This window comes from Chiroxiphia lanceolata, chromosome 4, assembly GCF_009829145.1.
Source record: "Chiroxiphia lanceolata isolate bChiLan1 chromosome 4, bChiLan1.pri, whole genome shotgun sequence".
Lineage (NCBI taxonomy): Eukaryota > Metazoa > Chordata > Aves > Passeriformes > Pipridae > Chiroxiphia > Chiroxiphia lanceolata.
In genome coordinates, this window is record NC_045640.1 from 60,512,555 (window position 1) to 60,538,542 (window position 25,988).

The 25,988-nt window shown below is 39.9% G+C and overlaps 1 protein-coding gene across 4 annotated transcripts in view; it reads left to right on the top strand.

Moving 5' to 3' along the window:
* The window catches only part of NR3C2 (nuclear receptor subfamily 3 group C member 2), a 204,410-nt gene that overhangs the window by 128,933 nt on the left and 49,489 nt on the right, over nucleotides 1-25,988 (top strand). For all 4 annotated transcript variants that reach the window (XM_032684671.1, XM_032684670.1, XM_032684672.1 and 1 more), the window contains one exon: nucleotides 20,141-20,257. In XM_032684671.1, coding sequence (XP_032540562.1) covers nucleotides 20,141-20,257 — 117 coding nt within the window. The remainder of the gene's footprint in view (nucleotides 1-20,140; nucleotides 20,258-25,988) is intronic.

Consider the following 25,988-nt stretch of genomic DNA (forward strand, 5'->3'; position numbering starts at 1 on the left):
TTTACAAACCTTTTCCATGCTCTGCACAAGTTCTGATAAGACTCTTCTTGATTAGGCTGGGAGAATGTTTTTAATTTAAAGCTAATGCTTGTGGGGAAGAAGTGCAATAGTTCTGTACTTTCAAAACTTGGGCTTTTATGCAAGTTTTCTATAAACATTTTAGGAATCCAACTATATCATTCTGTTTCTGAAAGGGCATTTTTTGTCTTGGGTACTTAGCTGTAGATGATTATTATTACACGTATTTTCACAGACTCATGCTCTAATTTTTTTCCTAAGAATAATTATATATTTGGAGCTAAGCATTCAATTATTTATTCATCCATTTTACCACGTGGACGTAGCAAATGGACTTGTGTTAGCCTATACATCATATCATGCATGCAAATTCCACTCTTAACAATACTGCTTGAAATTATGTAAGTGATAGGTGCTAATTTTCTCTGATACAACAGAATGATAATGATGGGCTATTGGGAAAAAATAATAATAAGTACTTCTTAGGTTGTGTGCACTAGCATACTAAACTATTCATAAAAATTAAAAAAAAAGGGAATGAAAAGACACTAACCTACTTAAAAATGATGTCTTTTACTTTCAGTCTTTTTAGTAATAACAGGAAGACAGTATTCCTACAGTGATAGCACCATATTCCTGAATGAAGCTATCAGGTTGTACATTCATTTCTTTTTGGGGAGGGTGGTTGTTATGAAGGTGCACACAGACAGCTAGTTGAATATTAGATTTTCAAGTGGTTTAAAGAGTCCTGAGAACTACAAGTGATATTTCATATTCTGTACTTTTGCAATGTCATCATGCAGGTACTCTGTGCTGAATGTAGGGCAGCAGGCAGTCTGTCAAGTACAGTATATTTTAATACAGCAACATTGCATACAGCTTTATTAAATAAATTAGGGTGCTGGATAATAGTGCAAGCGCTTGGATACAGTGGACACACCAAGCTGTATCTTTTTCTTGTTTTACTTCTATTTTCTGAAGGAATCCACTTCCATGTAAGAAGTTTAGACAGAATACCTAGCAATTATTCCTTATTAATTATTCATTTCAGAGTAGGAAGAGGAAATATGACAAGGATGAGTTCTTTCACTGACTGTTTAATAATAAAAGATCCTTCGTGGAAAGCTTATGAAAAAGTGAAGGACATAAAAGCACAAGCAAAACATATGTATTAGTACATGCTAAAAGAGTTCTGTGATGAGATAGAACAGGGTTGAGCAGCAGAAGGTTTTTGGACAGTATTTAGGTGAATTTGCTTACTTGAGCATCCCTTTTTTCATTGAGTTAGAAAATGTTCCAGAAATAGAGAACTGAAGGACAGTATCATCTTTCTGACATTCATTTCATCCCTTCCTATTGCCATTCTCACACTCCCTGTATGTTCTGTTACCATTCCACTATGAACAGGAGAAAGGCCTTGTTACTGTCACTATTCTTTGTGTCCTTGAAGCCTTCAATAACAAGCTCCCTATGCAAGAACACCTTTTTTTTTCCATAGCGGAATAAGGTGGGAATAAGGTGTGAAATGCTGTGTTTGCTTCTGCAATCAAAGGTGTGCACTTAGATTCCACAGTTAAAGATAGACCTAAAGTATTGCCAGATAATGCAGGTGGGGCTAATCCAAAATCCATATGCATGCACGTTATGTGGATTATGCAATCCATAATCCAAAATCAGTATGCATGTGGATTTCTTGGAGGCTTCACTTAAAATGAAGGTTGTCAACTGCAGAAACGAGAGAAATCCTTAAAATTAAACTATTTCCATCCAGATATGGGACAAATTTAAGATTTCAGCTGAAATCAGATCAGAAACAAAGGTTTAGAAAAAGAGGGGAGAAGGGCCTCTGGCACCCAGCAAGGGGCACAGAGCAGGCCACAGCAAAAAACATTTCTCCCGTTCCAGACGTGGAGGTCACGCCTTACAGTGGGTCTTGCCAAGACTAATAAAGGAAGATTAAATTTAAAGTGAGAGGAAGATACTTGTTCAGAAAAACCCCCTGGTGCTCAAGCCCATCACGTCTTTGTCAGAGACTGAGCTGGCATGTGCTTGTGTGCATGTTTAGCTTGTGTATTTCTGTTGTGGTTTTTGCATTTGCTCTGTGTGCTTCCTCAGCTCTCTGGGTCTGATAGGAGAAGGGTTTACAAACAGCAAATGCATTTGGGAACGTGAGGAACATGTGTGATAAACAAGGCCTGAGGGACTTAGGAGCCATGTAGCGGAGTCTGCAAAGGGGTAAAATAGCAAACCTGTCTGCATAGGAGGGCAGTCAGAAAGGATTTCCGAAACAGAGGTCTAAACAGTCATCTGCAGCAGTGCAGTAGCTGTCCTGGAGCATGTTTTAGAAGATTGCTGAAGTCACCCTATTGCTTTTCTTTCCTCCTGGACTTTTCCTCTGTAAATATGTGCAGTGCAGGTATTATGTTTATTCACCGTTTGGTGAAATTTATTGTATGTATTCATTTTCATTAATCAGCCTGTCAGGGTTTGGAGTTTTTTGGTTTTTTCCATGGCATGTAAACATACTGTACCTTTTGTTTCCTGGGAACCCTTGACCCTCAGCAGATCTGTGGCTTCTCAGTGCTCGATTAGCTGGGTTAATTTCATTTTGCACAACTGTAACTAATGGCCATTTAAAACTGCCAGAAGCCCTCCGTGGGTTTCTCCTCGTGCCTGACCCTACTGGTGAGCAGCACATTAATCAGCGCTCTCTGTCACGGTTTATTGCTTAATGATGAGGGTTAACTGACCACTTCCTAGGAATAATGAAAAACAGAGGTCAGCAATCACTGACTGAACAAAGAGAGGAGCTCTTTCGACTTGTGCTTCTACTCTTTCGTCCTCGGGCAGCGACAAATGTGTCTGCTCCACCACTTAAACGTGAACACTTATCTTTAAAGCTCATCTTAATTATACATCAATCCCTGTCACGTGTTTACCCAATTGAAACAATCAAAACCACTGAGCCAGTTACCTAATTAAAGTCAAAGCAATCATATGTGCAGGAAAACATTGCTTGGTTTGGCAAAGTCTGTTCTAGGAGTGTAGAACAGCCACGGTGTAACGTGTGGATGCGGCACTGGAACTCCCCAGACCAAACATTTTTATGGTGGTTCAGTAATCCATGTCCCTCCTAAGTGCTGCAGTTTAATTTTTGCTTGCAGATACAGAAGCTGCCATAATAACCCTTACTTGCAGATTCTGATGATGCTGGTTCACAAATTCACATGAAAGGATACTTCTAATTTTCTTTTTCTCAGGTTTGTAGTTTTACTACTGATTTTGGTTTGTGCAGGCTTCCCATAAATGGGATATCACTCTTGCTGCTGTGGTGGATGGCCTTGCTGGCTAGTGGGCAGAAGTTATCCCCTACTTGAAAGGGCTGGGCAGGGAGTGTGCCCTGGGAGAGAGCCCACATTCCTCTGCCCCCCCTCAGCTATAGGGTGTGCTTGGCTCTGCCTCCCAGCCAGAGGTGTGGGGACAGGCTGGAACTGCACAGCAGGAGTGGGAGCACAGAGCCTGCTCCTACAGAGCTACTCTGATCAGTGGTTAGGATCTTAAAATCCCATTTCCTCTTCCTGCAAAGTTTTAATAAAGTAGAGAACGTAAATTAAAAGTCAGTGGTTGTCACATTTTCTAAGGTTATTTTTTTTAACTTCTAAAGCTGAACTTCAGATTATGAGGGAAATTTTGCAGTCTCCTGTACAAGCACAGCATATCAAGTACTGTGGAACTGCTGTAATGCCTTCTGCTCTTCTCAGGAGCACATGGGTCGAAGTGGGAGAGGTGAAATGGGATATGTGGGGGAACATCCCTTCCTTGGTGTAGCACTCGCCTACTACAGCAGCACATGATAGACCACTGTGAGGCCATGTAGAAGTACCCTGGGGGTTACTTCTGTTAGAAGTCACCTGGGGGCCAAACAGTGATTCTTGAGGTCTGTCTTGCATCCTTAAGTTTCTATGGCTGCCATTAGCTGTTTTCCCTGTGCTTACAGAGAGCAGCAGGGCATGGCATCAGGCTGTTTTGGTCCTCCCCACTCAGACAGGCTCAGCAAATGAAGTCCCAGGGACCACGAAAGCTTGTGGGCAGAGCTGGAGTTGTGTGCAGCAGAACTGGGAGCACGGGCACCTGGCTCCAGTTACCTCACATGGAGACCAATACCCCAAGCTGAGGGTAGTCAGCCTCTTTGGAAATCAAACTCTTTTAAAAATCCTAAACACTCAGAAGAATCAAGTTGTGGGCGTGACAGATCAGGCTCAATGCATTTAGTAGACACTTATTTTTTGCCTTACTCTTTGCTTCCCTTTGCTTTTGCAACCTGTGCCTTATTCCTCTTTCCTCCAAGATTTTCCCTTGCTGCATCTTGAGAGCGTGATGGGGATTTTCTGCGTGGAGTCCCTGTGCCAAAGCATTGCCTGGCACATGGAAGAGGTGCCTGGAGCACTAGCTCAGCTCAGACCCCCTGCCCTGGTCCATGCTCTTTGCTGAAGGGAACTTTGGAGGTTGGCAGCCAACCTCCACCAAAACCTTTGCAAATCATATCACGTACAAACTGCAACTTTTCAGTATTTTATACTGTGATCCGTTATAATTTTAAGTGATAATGTATGAGATGGCAAAAGGCACATCTGTGGTATCAGAGCAGTGATGCTTCAAAGGGTCTGTCTCAAAGTGTGAAGGCTCTTGAGCTTCTCAAATATGTCTGTGAAATATGTAACACGGGAGAAAACCAACATGTTCCTCCCTACCCTTATTCACAAACTTACTTTGCACCAAGCTTGGGGCTTCTAGCTGATACATTCTTATACTCGCAAAATAAAATTCAGCCTGAGGCAGACATACAGCATGGAAAATTTCAGCCGGAACTGCTAATGTGTGGTTATAAGTTATAAGCAATAGAAAATGAGGTCTTAAAATGAGAAGTGTCAGGCAACCTTAACTATATGTAGACCTACCATATTCACTGATGATAATTTGGTTTTTGACAGATTTCAAACAATTTGCAGACTCATTTCGACGTACACTGTACAAAGAATGGAGGAAAAAAGTCCCTGGAGTAGTACTCTCAGGCTTATAGGTACCACTTTGTAAGTAGTGAAAGCAATGATCAACCACAGTCATTTTACCTTCTACCAAACCTTTAAAACTGTATTGCATTAAGTCCATACAAAAAAAAAAAATAATATAAAATCAAGGCACTGATGCACTGAAGCTGAGACCTGTTGACTTTGTACCAGTTCTTATCTCATTCTCATAAGTCTAAATGTAGGTTGCAGAAAAATGTTGAATTATAAAAATGTTGCAAAGCTTGCATTGCTGCAGAAACAAAAGCCCAGGCTAGCATGCTATTCAGGTATGCATATCCAACATAATTTTACTAACAAATGCTGACTTTTCAGAAAACACTGCAGACCTCTCTTTTGCCTTCCATAGCTGATTTTTTTTTCCTCCCCATTTATGATCTAAGAATCTGTCCTGGGTATTTCTCCAGAGTGGAACTATGAACTTTGCTTATTTGGAGCATCAAGAAGTGATTTTAAGACCAAACTAGGGGGCTTGGGATGAGGAGTGGGGGCACAGGGTTACCTTTAAGTAATGTTTCTGGGAGGCCTTGTCTATCGGTTGAGAGGCTTGGGAATCCTATGGGCCCAAACATGGCATTGGTCTGGAACGTTGTTTGGGGATTATATAGCAGGCTACATCCCAGCAGGGTTGTTTGCAGGCTGTCTGCAGCTGGGCTTTTTTTTTTTGGTTTGGGGATTTTTTGGGGTTTTTTTGTGGTTGGTTGTTTTGAGGAGTTTTTCCCAGGTGACATACAAAACGTGTGTGAATGGTAATCGCCTGTTCCCTGGATCAGGCTCTGGCAATCACTACATGACTTTTAAAGTGTCTTTCAGTAGAGCCCTGCTGACAGCTCAACAGTTATATAAAATGCTGCCTTCCTAAAAATCACTTCCCAGCAATGTCAGTGTGTGAAGAGCTAGGTGAATCCAGTTACTTTCCTGCTGGGATATAATTTGTTATTTTTCAGAACCATTCCATCTGGCTTACACAGTCTGGGGTAAAAATGTTTACCTAATCATATCTCTTTACCTGGGCAGATTAACTTGATGCTATATGTTTGTGGCAAAGTCTTGTGTACATGGGTAACACTGTTTATGTTGAACAGTCCTGTTGTTTCATGGAAAATAAATTTTAGATGTGAATAACTCTTTTCACTCTTAACAGTAAAATGTGAAATGCAATCTCCATCTTTTATGGTAGCTCATTTAGTCATAATTAATTCCTGTGAGGATTTCACTGGTATGTAGCCTAAATTTTTTTTTTTTCTTCCTTAATCTTATTCTCGTCATCAGGTCAAAAATTTTGTGTACTCTGCATTCTTAAAACTAGGCACATGCTTAGGTGCCCAAGGCAAAAGGGCTTAAAGCACGTGACTGGAGACTTGAACTAGGCTGTTATCATTTCCCCTCTCTAATTATCGGAGAAGTTACAGGCGGGCAAAGGGCTACTTTAAATTTTCTTGGTAAATCAGTCCCTCTGGCTTCTAATCATTTCCGTTCCACTTCTCTGGACTTCCTCCAGTTTGTTTATATCTTCCAGTAATGAAGTGCCTGAACTGCATACAATATTCCAGGTGTGGCTGCAAAAGAAATGCATGAAGAGAGCACTGCCATGCCAGGCTGCTCCACTGTGTAATGATTCTACAGAAAGAGCCAGGGGTATTATTGGCACTTAATTCTCCTCTGCCGCATTGCTTCTTACATGCAGATTATCCTCTCATTCCTAGGTGTCTTTTGATGGTGATGCTTTCCAAATTTTGCGTTGTTACTGTGCCTTGTTGTTAACTCTTTATTTTGGATTTCTCTCTTGGTATATGCCGTAGCATTTTTTCCAACTGCAATTTTATTATTTGTTTCCTGTCTTTGCTTCCAGTTTCACTACACCCTTTTGTATTATTTTTCTCTCCATACTTATGCTGGCAACTCCTCCTCCTTTCTTCCTACTTCCAATGAAAAGATCAAAATAAGCAGTAGTCCCGCTGATACTTCACAGGATATCTTCACGGTGTGATAAACTGTTTGAATCTGGCTGTCACTTATTCTCAGTAGGAATTTGCTGAAGAAATTCCTAATGACAGAATTGGTGTAGGGTCTTTTCATCTCGTAAATCTTGCCAGATGATAACAATGAAGTGGATTCTAGATTTCTTACTCGCTGTATAAACAGCTTTTTCAGGTGAGGAATAGGAGTAAAGAGAGGTTAGTGGATGAGAAATGTAGTGGTTAAAATGAACTGGGCATTGCACATCACTGAATAAATAAAATACATTTTCTGCATGGGTGCATCTCCCAACAGTGTTTCCATATTCGCGTACTTCACCCTTTAAAGTAAGTATTCGTGACCTGCTGGGTGGATCAACATCTTCAGGGACCATTACCTTGGAACTACAAGGGGTAAGGATGCTCCTAGAGGCAGCAGGAGTATGCTGTGCCCAGGAGGGAACTGCCAACCAGCACTATATTTTTCTGAAAAGAAATGGTGGATTTCGTACACTGATGGCCTGATTTCCTCTTTTACTTGGTGTAGACATCTAACCTTGGGAAAAACAGAGGTAAAGCACTGTCACTCCTATCCTGCAGTGTCTTCTCCTTGACTGTACAGGTATAAATGGCTTTGTACTCTTTGGACTAGTTTCAACTTTGCCTTACCAAAAACACTAGCACAGGAGAAAGTGTGGACCTTCAGGCAGCCCTAGAAAACCCATGGGGATGATGCTTTGCCTCTTTCAGAGGGGAAGCTTTGCTGTGATCCTCTTCTGCACTTTGTCTCGTGTTACAGCTACTTTAACTTTGGTCTTCTGGTTAACTGAAAGTCAGTCTCTCTCTTTGGAAACCCCCTGAAAACCAGCGAAGACCAATCTTTCCACATAACTTCTTAATTATTTCTGCATGTGAGTTTTGGCTGTGCTCCAACATTGAAATCATTATGCTGTTTCAGAGTGTAAATAAGTGGGACTGGATTAATGAATTGTATGAAACATGGTGCCACACTTCATTATAATTCACTTATCAAAGTGGAAAAACCTTTTAGTACATAAAGTGCATCTGCTTTTAATTTTCATTTTGATCTTTTCTTCGTGTGTTTTCAGTGTACCTTTTCAGGGAGGTTTTTAATGCTGTTGCCTGGCAGTTTCAAAGTTACTTCTGAAGATGGCAAAACAGAGCCTAGCAAATTTGGAATGTATAAGGAAAAGCATAGAACTGGATTATCCACTCATAATTATAAATTGGGATGCAATACGTCACAAGGAAATCTGGCATAAGTAGAAGGCAGATTGGTTTTTTTATGTTAGCAACCTTTTTAAAATTTCCTTTTTCTTAGTGCAAATTTTATAATTTTTTTTTCTTACAAAATGTGTTTCAGACAAGTGGATTTTGCCTTTAGTCACTATCATTTTCCCAAGATAAAACAATTGCTTTTGATGCCAGTAGTGAAACCCACAATTTATAGAATACAAAAATACATTGGCAACCACGAGAAACTGTGGTTAAGCTCATGCTATGGCTTTACACCAAGTGACCACCACCCTCATTATCCCTCTCCTTCACTGATCTCTCTTGCAAGCCTTAGATCCAACAGCTGTTGCTGAAGAAACTGGGCCCTGGCAGTGGCTGGCTCCTGTCCCTTTAATGAGAAAATTGCTGTATTTTCTGAAGATTAATCCAAAGTATTTTTGTGCTGTTGATACACTTCTTGTAAGCAATGACATTTCAGTTCACGTGAGTTTGTATTAAATAGCTACTTTCAGGAAACTAAAATGAATCCAATCTGCTCGGCACTGCAAGGATTTTAATTATGAAAATTGAACTAGAACTCTAAGAAATCTGTGTTCAGACCTGCCCATTACAAAATTAATTGTGAATAGGCTGAGGAGTTTTCTGTTTTGTTTTTCTTAAATGTATTGAATGCAAGGGGTAAGGATCCATAACGTGGAGGGGCAGCTACCCTAATCCAGGGGTGAATCCTGGATATAAATTAAATATTAATTGTTTAATTTTCACCGAGCACAACACATTTTGAAACAACAATTGCAGCAATTCAGCAGAATGATCTTTGAAAGCAGAATAAAAAAATTGGATTTATGTCTTGGTGGTATTGTATTTATGCCTCAAGGTACCTTTTTTTCCTGTGGTCCTATGCCCCTTTTTTTCAGTTTTGTTTTCGGTGGCTGACATCATTTGGGCTGAAATTTCTCATATTCAATTTTACCTGAATATCCATTCCCTTATAATGAAAAGAAAGTCTGATCCCTTCAAGGTACCACTCTGGGCATATGAATTATGTGTCTGAAAAGTTTTGTGTGCTTTAAAAGAAGATGACTAGTCTATTTGTTTTTAACTTCCTGTGGCAACTTTATATGTGTCAAAAATGTCAGATGCAGATCAAGTAATCTATGGCTTCAGTTGCTCAGGACCTAGAATGATTCTGCTATGAAAGGTCACTGCTTGATATATTTCTGTGGCAAAGCAAATTGCAATTCCTGTTGAAAAGGTGCAGTAAGGCAGGAGTGGGTCTGGCACCCAGTGTGGCAGCTGCCACTGAAAGGCAAGCTTTGCTCTTGCTTTGAGGTCACTCTGGTGCTGGTGCCACGGCCGAGGTGTCAGATCCAGCATCCCTGGCTGAAGGGGGTCCTGGGGGTATCACTCATGAGATCATCTCCAATAAAATTTGGGATAATTAGGCAAACCTTTGATTCATCGGTATTTTTGCTGCTCTGTGATACTTTACTCAGCCTCTGGAGGTTGGATGAGTAAGGAAAGGGTGAAGGAGATGTTTCCAGGTCCTGTTCAGGGGTTTTGTGGACAAGGGCCTGTGGCTCCCCAACCCTGAAATTCTGTTCCTGCTTTGGGGAGTGGTACTTGGAAAATCCTGCTCATCCAGTTAAAGATGGAAATAGCAATCATAATTGGTGTAATACCCTTTCTGCTACTTAATTTACACCTTTTGTTTTAGGTTGTTATAGTATTTTAACAGTAAACATACTGTGAAATTTCATTATAATTGTCAGATCTTCTTTCTACTATCCTCTAATCCTCTTCCTTCTGAGTATTTCTTCAGATTCATCTGGATAACAGAGAGCTGATTTTCCTGATAAAAACAAGCAAATGGAGAGAGAAAAAGGAGAAAATAAATAGGCAGACAAGTACCTATTGCAAAGAGTAAAACAGACCCCTTCTCAGAAAGTCAACAAACAAGTGCAGAGAACTTTTAAGTTCACTTTGGTGAGCATCTGATATTACTTTGGTCAACATTTCTGTCTTTGGGATCTCAAGAGATTCTTCTAAAAGGCTCTGTTGTGATAGTATTGCTTGCAGCCTTTAAAAAAAAATTATTACTGACCAGGGTTCTAGAAGAAAATATTTGTCAACGTATGTGCTGGCAATATTTTAAATTGCTGCTATTATACATAATAATATTCATTATTATAAATTTAGCATATTTCCAGACTGAGCTGTAGTAAACTGTACATGAAAAATGCAAGAGAAAAATATGCTTTGAAGATAATGTGTCATTCACACAGAATAAAATTTATGATCTGCTGAGCATGCTAAATGCGAGAACATAGCAGAGTTGAGCTTCAGAATGTTTGCAGAAACCAAAGGGTAGCTAGTGTAAAAAAAAAATTAACAGAACATTTTTTCACGGAGATCAAGAGTTGTGGAAAGTTTTACTTTGTGAAACAAACTGCCTATTTTTCTAGTAATATCTTATATAAATAGCATGCATCTTAGTGGAGTCAGCCTTGAATTGCAAATTATAAAATCGAGTTGAAAAAACACAGAATAATGTCGTGCATCTTATTTTTGTGTCTGTCCTACAAGAAGTTCTCTCTTAGTTTGCCTGTTCTGTATTATTGCTGCAAAGACATTTTGATACGTGAAAGTATCAGCAGGATGGTGCAGCAAACTAAGCAGTTTGAAGGAATGAATAGAGGGTAACAGGCTTCAGCCTCGTATGCTTACAAATACAAATAATTTTATAGAGGTGAATATTTTCAGTATAGTATTCACGATCATGGCTCAGGGAGCCGTAGAGTCATTCAGAAATCCTTACATTATGAATTAGCACTCCATATTCCAGAATACGCCCCCCACACCCTCTCAAGCATTTCCTTGAATGAACTTGGTGTTTCACACAAATCTGATTTTACACTGTGTACTTCCTGAAATCCAGTTGTAACAGTGAGCTATTTGTAGAGCAGGTTACTACCTCTATTTGTAGAGCGTATGTGAATGTAGCAGATTGGTTGGCCACTTTTTATCAGCAAAAGCAGAAGGGCATTTCAGTTGCAATTTAAGATTTTTGCATGATGCTTATTTAAAAAGTCTTTCCAGACTTCTTAGACCGTCTCCTGTACGTTGAAATTTTCCACTAAAGTGCATTGAAATTTGTAGCATGTCAGGAATGCCTTATCAGATTTTTAGCATGGGAAAGAAAAAGTATACATCATGCATGCAACATGATCTCTGTCACATGCACTACTCTGCAGATAACAATATCTAAAGACTTCAAAAATATTCAGTTAAAATTTAAACTAAAGTGGAAATTTGGAAACTTGCTGTGAGAGAAAATGCTGTAAAGCATTTGATGTGTGATTTTTGTCAAAACAACATCCTCTAAAGCTCTAATTCTCACTCTCGGTATCACTGTATCCATTATAATCTAAAATCAAGAGCAATTGAACTGAAAACTAGTTTCAAAACAGAAACAAAATGATTTCTTTCAATAACAGGATTATTCTGGTATTTGTAGATATTTTTCCTTGGTTTTCCTTCTAAACAAATTTCCAGTGCTGTGTGATCTCACTGAATCGGAAATGCTTTGCAAAGATCAGATACTTTTCCTATTCCTTTTCTGTGCTGTCTAGCATCATTCAGCATTTCTCTGACCAGATGAAAAGGGAATTATCTCATAGTCCATCATGTGGTTGTGTTCAGACTTCCAACAAGCTGAACCGGAAGCTTACTTAGCTCTTTCGGATTTCAGGAGACCCTGGTTGTCCTCTGTGACCGATTGTTGATGTGGCTGGTTGGCATGAGTTCTGCCTTTCGTGGAGACGACAGTGGGAGCCCTGGGGATGGTTTCAGGACCAGTTGGGGGCATATCATGTCGTGGTGGCTCAGTCTGTCTGGATAACAGGATGGCTGGAGCACCAGGCACAGGCTTGGAGGGTTTTCAAAATTCTGCATTGTATTTTAAGCATGGCATAAGAAAATGTGCACATGGACCTCAAATGTGATATGTTTACAAATACTTTCACAGTCACTTGTCTCGCTGTCATTAGCAGGTTTCATCCCTGCTGCAGAAAATAGTAGCCTCTTTTGGGCTACATCCCATGCTACCTTGCCAAATTTCCTCTCCCTCCTTGATCCCTCTCATCGGTGCCCTTTCAGTCTGCTTAAAATAGTGAGTGAGAACCATTTTGATGACTTCTCGTCTCCTTTGCCAGGATCACCAGACCATTCCAATTGTTTTTGTTAACCTGGTCTCAGCCCAGTGTGAAAGCAGGTTTCAGGAGAACGTGAAGGAGCAGGAGACAATCTCCATTTCAAAACTGGCAGAAAACTGGAGTTTGTGCTCTTTGGTGTACATAGGAAGGGCATAACAGTATGGTAATTTGGGAAGTGTTATGCGTATTAAGCATCAGGGAACACAGCCCTCCTTGCTCCACTTCCAGAAAAAAGGGGAATCAACTTTATATCTGTGGTCACTGTTGGAGGAAGCTCTGGTAGTTCATCTGTGAGCACCAGCGGATGTGCCTGTGCTTTTAAATAGGCCCAAACTGGGGTTTCTAGACCCTGCAGGAAATGGTGCTGTTAACACTCTGTTTTTATCCCTGTCATCAGTAATTTTAGTATACTTTGCTTGGGTATATTAAATCAGATGTAGCCATACCTTTTACTAAACTGTAAATGTACAATATGAAATCACCAGTTACTGACTGAATGGAGGAAATAATACATTTAGAAGGTAAATGTGAAGACCGAAGAAAGAGTTTATAGAACAAGGGAGGGGTAAAAGTCTTGGAGATGAAAGTAGGTAAAGAAAATGGTTGGAAAATAAATTTTATTGAAGGAAAGAAAAAGGAGGGGGGAGTAGAAAGTAAGGAGACTTAGGAAAATATCATTAAAATGGTAGCTAAAAAATAATCCAATAAGATAAAAGGATAAAGAAACTGAAAGATATCTTGGGATCTTGAAGTAGCAGAAGGTAATTTAGAATGAGAAGCAAGCAGGAAATATCCCAGATGTGATGAATATTTTGCCAAAGTAAAAGCAAATTTTAATTAAGCCTCTAATTTATTATAAAGGAGGTAAAGCTCTAAATTCTTGTTTCAGGGAAGGGTTTAGTTTATACCTATGCTATAAGCATAGTGTGATAACGTTAATAATAGACCGGTATTGTCAACTTGAGTGATTGTCAGATCAGCCTTTGTCTGCAGCCAAAGAGCATGTTGTCTGGGGATGATAGAGGCTGTGTGGTAATAAGGGAGATAGACCCTGAAGTCAGACTGAATTTTGGGAAACCCTGAGATTCAGTATCTTAAATACAAACCCTGAGCATTTGCTGTATAAAATGAAGGGGCAATGTTCATATCTACGTTCTGTACCATGACTGTGGCATTTATAAGCCTATTCTGAATTTACATATCAATCTCAGCATGAGAAATCAAGTTTATTAGTTTGCCGTGGTCAGACTGGACTGGTTTAAACAGAGCTGAGGAAGTTAATTATCCAGTGTCTCAGGTGGGTCTAGCAATAAGTAACTAGTTATGGAGAGAGGGAGTCGCCGTGGGTGCAGCCTTTGGAGCGGTGGTGGGGGACGGGTCCCGCCGTTGCACGTGGATGGATGGCGGGCTGGGAGGGACTGCCCTAATCTGTTTCCCAGGTTGTTCGAACCAGTTCAAGAGCAGTAAAACAAGGTTATGTAATTGACATGTGATGTAGCCTAAAATAGTGACTGCAAACATAGGCTGCTGTTGCTGGGCAGTTGTCAACTGCTTAAAAAAAAAAAAAAAGAAAACAAAAAAAAACCAGAAAACACTCCCTTAACTGTGTAACAAATGGGCCTTTGAAATGAAAATGCAGCTCTGATTTCCATTGACTAGCAGGCATTTTCTTTTTTTTTTTAATTGCAAGAAATAGAGGCTTTGTGAAAACTGAAATTTGAAAAGAGATTCATCATCGTGCTTATCATGCTGATCTATCTGAGAGTACCTGCCTGCTGCAGATGGGGAAATAAAAACCTCAGGTATATGCAGTTTGTTTCTTGATAGTGTGATACAACTCCTGTCAAATAGGAAATCCTTTTCTGTGTATGGAAAATAGTTGTGGCAAGTCTTAGCAGTAATTTTGTTTGAATACTGGCCATTAAAGGGTAGATATAGTTTATTTTTATTAATTGAAAGAACTTATATGGATACAGAGGCAACATCCGTTCCACAAAATCTGCGAGGGTTTTGGAGCTGGCTGAAAGGAACACATCACATCACAGAGAGCACAAACAAGAAGTTAGGATGTACAGATTATGTGATTTCTTGCTATAAGAGGAAAAGCCCTTCATCTGGGCTATATAAGAAAGCAGAAAAACCTGATGTTAAGTTCTGTTTGCTGACCAGATATTCTTGAGGTGAGAGGCTTCCCTCAGAAAATCCTGGTGATTTTCTGCAGCATGTTTGTTTTGTCTTTCCTTTAGCAGGGAAGGTCTGTAGCTCAGGTTGGAAGGGATGCACAGGCTGGGCTCGTGCAGTCTGACAGTCTGGTGGGTAGAGGGAAGGGACAGTGTTAAGAAATAAGAAATATTATGCATCTCATTATTATTGTGGAGATAATCCTCCCAGTTGGGAAATATGGAGAAACTAAGCACTTATTCCAGCCTGGAAGCTGCTTTTGAAAGGGATTCTAGCTCTTAACTGCAGGTCTGCAAAGCAGGGCCTGGAGGTGGCTTCCAGCTCCTCCCTCCTCAAACCCTGGAAGAAGGCTTGGCTTTCTGGCAGCCTGCAAGGAGAAGACAATTTTGCCTGCAGTTTTCTGAGTCAAAGGATTAATTCTCATTGTGGAGGAAGAAGGAAAATTTTACATGCGTTTTGATGTGCTTCAGTGAGATACTATTTTAAAAGCTGAGGTTTTTTTCAAACTACTTCTGCTTCATTTGGTCCTCAGCTGCCACTCCTGTTTTCTCACTTTCCTGCCCTTTTGTGAGGCTTCCTCAATCACGTCTTTGTCTTGGGACCCAAAAGCACGCTCCCGTTTCAGACCCTGTACGCAAAGTGGATTTTGGACTTTTTCCTTCCCTTTCTCACTGGCTTTTGCAGTGAGTGTGTAGCTCTAGCAGAGGGGCAAAAAGAGAGTTGCCTGCCCAGGTAAAATCAGGAAAGAACGCGTGGAAGGCAGCGATGCCGCAGGAGAGGCGCTGGTTGTTAGTGGCACACAAGTGAGCATGAGTCAACAGCCTAATGCCATTGCCAAAGGCCAGCTCTGGTCCAGGATTGCATTAGCAGGGCTGTTGTGTGCAAGATGCAGGAAATAACCATTTTATTGGCCTTAGTGATGGTGAAACTCGGCAAGAAAAATGCTCTCTGTTTTATGAAAGAAGCTGGAGCAGAATAAGAGGGATGACGACAGATTTAGAAAACATGACCTATGAGGAAAGATTGAGAGAACTGGATTTGTTTAGTCCAGCAAAGAAATGGGGAACATAAATCTTTTGATAGGCAGGAGATTGTTCTGAGAAGGTGGTGATCTATTACTGTGTATGTCTTAGGGGAAGTGCGAACGTCTCTTTCAGTTGCAAAAAGTATTCCCATTTGGGTGAAATTTAAAGTTAAAACCACCCAGTTTCAAGTTTGGCTAATCACTAGCCTAATCATGTGGGGCTTGTGGGAAAGTTGCAGAATACCTTTCCTCAGATTTTAATACAAATATAAAGAAGAGAAAAACCCTGCCTGAACTGTGAAGCTAGTCTTATTGTGCTTCCATGAGTGGGCTTGAGTTAAACATTCTTTGGATCCTCTTCCAGCACTATACCTTTTTTCCTTACGAAATTTAACGTTTGATCATAGTAGTTGCTATTTTAACAGGAGAGCAGAAATGTAGAATACTAGTTAATGACTTGCAGTTCCTGACTTTGACTTCAAAAACATGGGGGGGAGGGGGGAAGGATTTTTAGGAGGAAGATAAAACGTGTGAAATGTTTCAGAAATTTCTGTAATTTTCTAATTTTACCATAGACAGTAACAGAAATTATACTGACAAGAAATATCTATATCCTGCTCTTTTTGCAGCCTTTACCTGTATGGAAGTATGGCTGCCCTTGAAGAGTGCAGCAGTGCTCTGCACATGTACATAAGTTTATCTTAGCAAGTCAAGTTTTGGGACTGGTGGCTCAATCACTGTGATGGAGTTTTAAAATGGGGAAAGGCACAACTTCTGCTGTAGCCTCATTCATCGGCCGAATAAGAACAGCTGCTTTTCTCCCCTCCTTTACTGCTGAATTTTGCTTATTCAAGAAAATGCAGTAAGAGGGAAGGCTGAATTTCATGACTACTTCCTTTTTGTTTTCTTTTGTAAGCCTATAAAAAACAGGGAATTAGAGAGTCTTCAGAGGTGAGAGAGTTAGAAACATTAAAGTGTTTTTGTGCGGACATTTGGATGTGTCATTCCATTGTATGTAGTGGCACAATAACCTGGAAGATCTAAACTTCAATTTTCCTATAGCTCTACTGCTAACAGGACAGATCTCCCTTTCTTCTTAGTGTGCAACTGTGTAGTACCTATTCATTATTTATTTTGAACAGAAAATTTTCCTCCCATCTTTTGTAACTCAGTATTTTAGATGGAACAGGAATTAGCTCATGTAAGTGCACTTAATGATGGCGTATATAAAAATTACTTTCATCTTAAGGCATTTAGCACATGGGAGATGAGAATCGATACCTACTCTGTCACTCTCCAGCCCACTTGTGGGTGATTGAACAGGATAAAAAGAACAACTGGATTTAGCTAAACACAAACCGCCCAAGCAGATCGATACAACTCTTGAAAAAGTTGGAGATCTAGCACCACAAGAATATCACCCTCTTTTCAGGATGGCTCCATCACCTCATTGAGATCCTGAAGAGCCCTAGAGGTCTTAAGAGTGCGGCATCAATTTCAGATATGTGGGGTTTTGGTTTGATTCTGAAGTTGAGGGGCCTTGGAGAGGTGCAATCTACACAAATGGGACGTACTGATTCATTATGAGTCTCTTTGCTTTAACTTACTGTACAAAATTGACTTTATTTTAAACATACCATACTTGATTGCGTGGAAATCTGAAACTGTTTTTTTCATTACAGATGACAAACTTTTTAACTGAAAAATTGTCTGGTTTTTTTTTTTAGCTGTACTCTGCATAGAGGGTTTGCTGGAGTGTTGATCCGTTCTGGTTTTTTTAAGGGTTTTCAAGTTATTTCCATTAATGTAAGCTTTAAGATGACTGAGATTATTTAATTTTTTTTTTTAATTAAAAAAAATTGAGTAGTTGATGTTTGCTTTTTGGAAAGCAAAAGATAAGAATCTGATACCTACTCTGTCAAGATTTTGAACCATACGTTAGTACTCAGAGGTGCATGATTCAAAAATTGATGAACCTTTGCTAAGTTATGTTTTCTGAAATTGTCTGATCTAGAGTTCATAGTTCAGAAAGCAATAATTGAAGGCTACCTAAATCATCTGAAGGGAGACTTATGGAATATTTTGCTATCGTGGGAATATTTCTTATAAAGTTACATAGTGACAGTATATGAATCAAATAAGCATTTCCACAATATTTAAGAATGCAACCCAAGTCATTATTCTGCAGAACATAGATGTTAACTTCTTTTTATTAAACCCATTAGCTTTTTAAAGCAATAGTGAAAAATGTTAATTTAACAGGTGTACAGTTTTGTAGAGCAAACTGCTTTCAGGGTTATTCTGCAATAGGGTTCATTTTGCAGTGTTAGATCTGACTTGTCATATTAATAGCCTGCACCCGCCTGTGGAAACCTAAAAATGGTATTGCAGTACTCTCTGATGTACAAAGGACATTGTACGAGCACTGAGCAATTGTACCTGCATTCCTGGCAGAAAATAACCGTTTTTTCCCTCATTCCTCCCCCCCTCCCAAAAAAAGATAGTATGCTAGTATTTCTAGGGGCATATAAAACACCTTTATGCTGTATATCATCATTTAAAATGCTTTTGTTTTCTCCTTTAATGTTGTTTTCATGCTGTCTGCATGATAGTTCTTTGGGAGATGTGCTCAAGTCAGTACAGAGCAAAAATGCAAATAGGAATGAAGTTGACTCTTTTCATGTGTATCTGATTTTGTATAGATCGCATCATAAAATAAACATTGTTTGATGAGCAGGTTTTCATTTTGTGATTAGATGAGAACTTTGTTTTTCTTGTTTAGGAGGCCTGCTTAAAAACCAGCTGATAGATACTGGTGCTGTCACTACACTGTATTATTGATTTTAAGGCTCATTAATTATTTTGCCTAAGTTTTATTGTTTTTCATCTGTGTTACAGTGCTAGATAAAGTCCCTTAATAAAACCCTTATTTCCCCATCTGCTTGTTCTTTAAACATCTAAAGCATCATCTAAATGATGATACCTTTGTGATGCTACAGTAACACTTAGTTTACTTATGTAAGATTGCTTTTCTTTGTGGGAGGTGCTCAGTGAAGAGGTTCAAGAAACAGCCAAGCTTCAGTTCATTGTCTAGATAAATAACATTGGGTAAGGGTGAAGGGAAGTCAGGTGCAGAGATATAAAACGACTTATCTGAAATTTTAAGGCAAATTCCTGAAAGAACCCAAAACAGAAGCCAGGTCTCCTGTGTCCCATGAATATTCTCTTTGTCCTTCCCTGAGGAAGCATATGTGTATTATGGAAAATATCTTGGCAGACGTATTTTATACCTCTTGTCCTACAGCAACTCTGTCCCTGTATCAGGCTACATCTTTGCTCCCCCTCCCCACACACATTGGCTCCTGCCCATTACAATGCAGCTCTTCTCCTGAGCTCTGCCTGGGCTTCTCCTCCCCTCCTACAACTCCTGCTCCTTTCCGTCATTGGCATCAACTTTAGCATTATTTTCACAACTCTGCACATTTCTGCACATTTGTTCTGGCCACCCCAGATCCCTGTGTGCCACCTCTGGATCAAGGCGCCTAAAATAATCTTCTCCTCTCACTTCTGCTGTCACACTACACCAACCCTTCCTGGCTTCCTTTATTCTTCTGCATCAAATTCAAGCACCGAGCTTTGAAAAGTCCACATGGGAGTGCCCTTGCTTGAGGCACTGCATCCGTTTGCTCCACCTCTGTTCCTCCCATGGAGTGAAATGCCTTTTGAGTCTCCAAGCTCTCAAATGCCAGCTTATTTCCCTGGTTGCCATGTATTTCCTTTCTGCTAAATGTTGTGCATTAAATACCTGCTGTTTCTTCAGGAGTGCTTCTGTGGGGCTTTACAGAAATGAAATAATACAGTTGTGATTTAAGCCTGTTTTGGTAAACCATTCAGAAACCTTCAGCTATATAGAAAGTAACTGATTAAATCAGCAATCAATTACTTGGTGAACTGGTTGAAGAGAGTGGAATATACTGGAAAAGTTAACCCCTGCTATGCATTTCTGCTTTATATCCTCAACTTCCTGAGCATGAGAATATACCAAAGTTCAGAGTTGTCAGAGTGCTTTGTGATACAGCACATGTAAAAAGATTTGAAAAAGCTCAAACTAATTGCTTGTTTTTCACTAAAAGAAAAACTCCAGTATTATGTAGAAAAAAAAGGTAATGAGATCTCTCTTGAGAGTGACACACCAAAACTTTTTCCTGAATTGAAAAGAAGAGATGCTCCTAGTAAAGACCTGTGACAACTCACCAAGATCATTTGGAAAGGCTAAAGAATGAAATTTGAAATATCTTCATTAATAAGAATCTTTAAATGACTGCAAAACAGCAGAGAAGAACAAATTGGAATTATGTAAATATATCCTCTAATAATGCATTTTATTTTTGGTTCACTCAGGACAGCACAATTACCTGTGTGCGGGAAGGAATGACTGCATAATTGATAAGATTCGAAGGAAGAATTGCCCAGCCTGTCGATTACAGAAATGTCTGCAAGCTGGAATGAATTTAGGAGGTAAGCAGAATATTAATAGTTTGGTCTCTTAATTTGATTAGGCGAAAACAGTGGAAATGTGCAGCCTTTTTACAGTTCTGGCAGCTGCATGATCTCAAAAGTGTAAGGTGGAGTTATCCTGAAGAAGTGCTTAACAGCTGATAAACTCAATTGTCATTCTAAATTGGGTTTTGGAGATATGTATTTTGTGGCCCAGAAAAAAAAAAAGAAAAATGGATGTTCTATGATGACAGTAATTTTAGTGGAATGTCATAAACTAAAAGTGTTAAGGTTTCAAGTATTGCATGCTTTTTGTTTTGTGACGAGCATTCTGTTGAATTCTGAAAAACATTTTACACCGGCATGAAAGCAAAGAAGCACATGGTGAAACTTCTCAACTTTTTTTATTGCTTATTCAGAATTTGTGTGGATTTATTTCTGTAACTGTTAGGATATGCAATAAGTTTGATGATGTTACTCCATCATTCATGTGCCAAGAAAAAAAGGCAAAAAATTTTCTTATTAATTTTCAAAAGTATTTTGAAAAGAGTATGATAACAAAATCTATAATAGTTTTCTCTGTTATTTTAATTCTTCAATTGCAATGTCTACACCTTTCTGACTGTGCTTCAGTGGGCATCATGTTTCAAGCCATCATCTGAGCAAATGGTATTATGCATCCCTTTTTCCCACCACTCTTATGCTTATTATGTTGACTGTGAACAGGGGTTTGGATACCGTTGCAGGTCCTTTATCGGATGCACAGTGTGACCTTTCCCTTAGAGTGTTTTCACTGTACAGAAAATTACAACATGGACATATTAATTTCTTCCTGTATCATTTCCTATCTGACAATTTGCTTTTTGTCCTCTGGATCTATTCTCCTAGCAGCTGAGTTTAGTTCTACAGACAGATTTAGCTGCTTGTCTTTCATAGGTTATATGCAAAATCCTGGTTCCTGCCTGCTGCCTGGTACCTCTTCCTTCCTTGTAGACTTCTTTTTCTGTCTTGTCTCCTGGCAGAAATACTCAAACAAGCCACATCTTACTTTTCTGGGGAGAGTAGCCCTGTTAAGATCTCTTTCAACCCCTTTCCCAATTTTGAGATACTGCCTTGCCCTCTAGGCACCTTGTTTCTTTTTCCCAAGGGAAAACAGGGCCCCAGTGTGCCTCCTGGAGAGGTGGCAGCTTTCCCTTGGTTTTGACCTGGACTATTGAATCTAGGAGGGGAAACAGAATGCACCTTTGTTTGAGGAAGCAGAAGCTCCGTGATAGTAGCTCCTTCATCCCAAAAAATAATACTGAAAATATGTGTGGAGCAGGAAGGTCAACTCTCTGGAGTGCTGGAAATGTTACTGCCTCCCACCAGCAGCTGGTGCAGGGCCTCCTCCCTGGATGTGCCCTGTGCAGCACCAGTGGAGCTCCTACAAGATCTATATGTGCTTAGACCTTCAGCAAAACACAGGGCTGCCATTGGACTTGATAACCTTCCGAAACAGCAGCACATGACACTTTGTCTGCAGTGTCATTAGTTCATCACTGTGATGTCCTGGTGTGTTTTGAAAGACGTGCTCGTGCAGCATCCTCTGCAAAAAAGCAAGGCAGGAGAGAAACTTTGCTACAGTGGGTTGCCTTTTTTTTTTTTTTTCCTTATATTGACTGGAATGCTATAAATGAGAAATGCATTGAAAAATCTTCCCTTGTGTTGGAGCTTGGTAGACTGCTGGAAATTGTAAATAGTGATGTGCCTTAAATGCAGTTTTTGGGTCCCTCACTACCAGAAGGACATTGAGGTGCTAGAGTGTGTCCAGAGAAGGGCAAGGGAGCTGGTGAAAGGTCTGGAGCACAGATCTGATGAGGAGTGGCTGAGGGAGTTGGGGGTGTTTAACCTCAAGAAAAGGAGGTTTAGAGGAGACCTTATCACTCTCTACAATTACCTGAAAGGAGATTGTAGCAAAGTGGGTGTCAGTCTCTTGTCTCAAGTAACAAATGAGAGGATGAGAAGAAATGGCCTCAGGTTGTGCCAGGTGACATCTATATAGGATATCAGGAACAATGTCTTCACTGAAAGGGTGGTCAGACACTGGAATGGGTTGCCCAGGAAAACAGTGGAATCACCATCCCTGGAAGTGTTAAAAAAATGCATAGATGTGGCACTTTGGGACATGGTTGAGAGATGGGCTTGACAGTGCTGGGTTAATGGTTGGACTTGATGGTCTTAGAGGTCTTTTCCCAACCTCAGTGATTCTATGATCTGGAAGGCCAGGTCTGCCTCTGCAGTGTACAGCTAGCACGTGGTTGAGCTTTACAGTTTAACTGTTTTGGTGATTTTCATCACATAGAGAAACTGAAGGTGAAATTATCACTCCTGATTTGACCCCTTTATGCCACATAAAGGAGCTAAAATGGCATGAGAAGGTCTTTCCAATCACTGCCTTGAATGAGATAGTGGGGAAATGGTCCTGGGTGTCAGTGCAGTGCCTTCTGTGTGGTTGAGGATGGAAAGGGCAGGTTGGAGGCAGAGGGAGAGGCTGCCAGGGAGAAGTAAAGCCCCTGCACCCCAGAGACACCATTACTGTTTAGAGAATGAGAACCCCAGGGGCTGCCAAATCATGCTGATGGACCTCCCAGCAGCCTTTGAACCAGTCCAGCTCTGGCAGGAAATGCTGATAGTTTAAGGACTTTTACTGCTTAGACCATCTGTCTCTGGTGGTGAGCTCTGCACTGGACATCCGCGGCATCTCAAGCTTAGTTTTGGGACCTTCTGTGTGCAAGGGGTTTCTGATATGGTGATGATCAGCGGAGGTGGAAATGACAAGAAGAGGTATTAATGGGTACTTGAAAACACTAATGTTCATATAAAATTCCAAGGTTTGATATTAAATTTTTTCATAATTAACTTGAATAGAATGAGTATGGTTGTATTATTATGAAGTTACATTGTGGATTGTAGTTTCATGTAGTCAGCCTAGTTTTGCCAAGAATATACATTACTCCAGTGAAAATGGGCTTTTACCAGTTTCTACCTTGGACTTACAGGCAAAATGGGCAAGTATTTTAGGCTGTGTGATCAGTAAGGAGCTGGAGAAAACTGAATTTATAAATGCAGTTTAAGTCCTCTTTGTAGTACAGTACTGTAACAGTAGCTGTGTTACACTGCACGGTGCTGTGCTCTCTGTGCAGTAGATCTGAGTTAAGCTCTCATCCTCCAAAGGGAAGCACATGTAAACATAAACCCCAAACCGTATCAGAGGTGCCAATGTGCTTTGATTTGTGAGAAATAGAGTAAGGTATTATGCAAAAGGGTCATCAGCATAGCTCAGGGCTGAAATGTGTGCAAACTGCTGAAGCTATGGACATTTATTTTCCATTTGTATGTAACTATGATGTTTTATCCACTTCTTTAAAAAAGAAAAAAAAAAAACAGCCTCCAGTTGATCAAAAAGAAATGCTACCTTAGGGAACAAGGCTTTGTCTCCCTTAGGCTGGAAAGGAACTTGGCTCTCCTTTGCCACCCTTGCCATGTGCAGGTGGGAGTCTTAAGACCCCAGGCTGCCACCTACCCAGCTCCTCCCAGTTACTGAAATAGGGGGGGTTATGAAGCACATTTTTTAATTTGACAGTTCGAGATTGTCTTCCTACTGTTACTGAAGATACTAATCTCCGTAATGGAAAACTGGAAATCGGAAATAGTGTTTCCATGTTTCCTGCAGCAGATTTTTGCACTATTTCTGATTAATCTGCTGATCTTTTTCTTAGGGTTTTTTTTTCTTTTCTCTTTTGATAATGCTCTTTCTCAATATTTTTAAAACAGTAAAATAGAGTGCTTTCGTACTCTGTCAAAGTCTTACAGGTTTGTTTTGATGGCATATCTTCTACTTCCCAGCATGCTAAAATTTTTTCTAAATTAAAAAAAAAGACTATTTTGATAGGTGGCAGCATGCCATGATTAAGCACCTTGTAAAAAAATATATGCAATACAGTAATACAAAATACACCTTTTCATGAATGCTCAGCCAAAATAATTTGGCAGTTTTATTGTTTACCTCCTCCTTTTGTTTGTTGAAAAATTGGAGTGTTTTCCAAGCTCTTATATCCTTTAATAATCTTTAGAAAATTATTCATCAAGTCAGCAAATAATTTACCTAATTATCTTATTTTCTCAATTTTTGTTTTGATTTTATAAGAAGCATCTGCAACCTGTAATTTCTGCAAAGCTGAAGTTGCCAAGTATCATGTTAAATCATACTCCTCATTCTAGAAAGTATGTGTGTGCACTACAGACAGACATACCCCTTCAGCAAGTAGGGCTCAAACTTTTTTGGGAATCGTGTTTTGTTTGTTGTTTTGTTACCTTTTTTTTTTTAACTCCAGTGACATATGCTAGGCTTAATTATTGGAAGAGATTCAGAGTGAGCAACTGCACTATGAAGGTATGCTGGCCCATTTTTGGTTTCTGCTCTTTTCAAGATTCTGTAATTAATTTTCAGTTAATTATGGACCAGAATGGCTTCACGAATTGGGAAGTTTCTTCCAGCATACACTGTGATCGGATTTGGCGAGTCTCTCGCTTTCGCACGAGACATTTTCATCTGACTCCCACCTCATGCTGCTGTTCCTTAGTTGTGTCTGTCCCCATGGTAACGCTTGGGGGGTGTGTCATGGTGAGACCCCCAGTCCCACACTGATGCTCAGCATGGTGTCTTATGCCACCACCAGCAACATCCCCTAAGGCAGCAGTCCCTGGGATGTATCGCGTTGCAGCCAGGGTGGCACAGAGCCTCCTGGTGTCGTTCCTGCTGTGTGCCACGCTCTATGCTGAAGCCTGGAGAACGGAAATGATTCATAGGGTGTCACTTGAGGGGACCACCACCCCCTTTGGGTTGGAAGGTTGGTCTTTGCCCTTCTAATGTGATGTAATAACCAGGCATCCCTCCCTCTTCTGCTGCGTGATCAGAGAAGATCCCTCTTCTACCGTGTGATGTCCCATGTGTGCAGAGGGGATGGAAAGTGGGGAAGGGTCAGTACCATGCGGAATTGCAGTCCCTTCCTGCTTCAACTCCCATATGAAACACTACTGAGAGTCACCAGAACTGGTCTCCCACAACAGTAAGAAGCAGCTTGCTGAAGGACCCTTTGGATCTCAAAGGGACATAAAATAGATTTCACCTTGCAAATTACATAGTTCATCATTCTGTCTGGAGAGATTGCCTGTGAAATCTGAGTCTTGGGTCTGCATACATTTACATATGTAAGACACTTCATGCACAACATGCTGTGTGTGATTTGTAGTCTTCACTTGCAGATACCCTTATTTTTTATACATTAAAATATTTCAATAATCTGAAAAACAGGTTAAATGAGAGAATCAGTAATAAGATACAGTACTTCACCTTTTTGCCAGCTTTCTGTTTTCTGTTTAATAACTCATACTAGTAGGGATTTAAGACTGCAGTATTATTTTCAGTTACTGGAGCTTATGTGGCTTTTATTATCATTGTTCTTATCTTTTTGAGAAAAAAAGAAAGCAAGAGGGAGAAAAGGAAGAGGGAAAATCTGAGTATTCGAAAACTGAAAACTAAGAAAAAATTAAATACAGCAAAAATGCATCCTCTTGGTTTTCTTTAAACATTTCTGCTAACCAAGATTTCATAAATTTTAAAGGAAAATAAACCCCTCTGTGTAAGACACAAGCAACTTGGTGTATGTATGTTTAATTTTTATGTTTTCATTTAGGCTTTAACTGCAAAGTA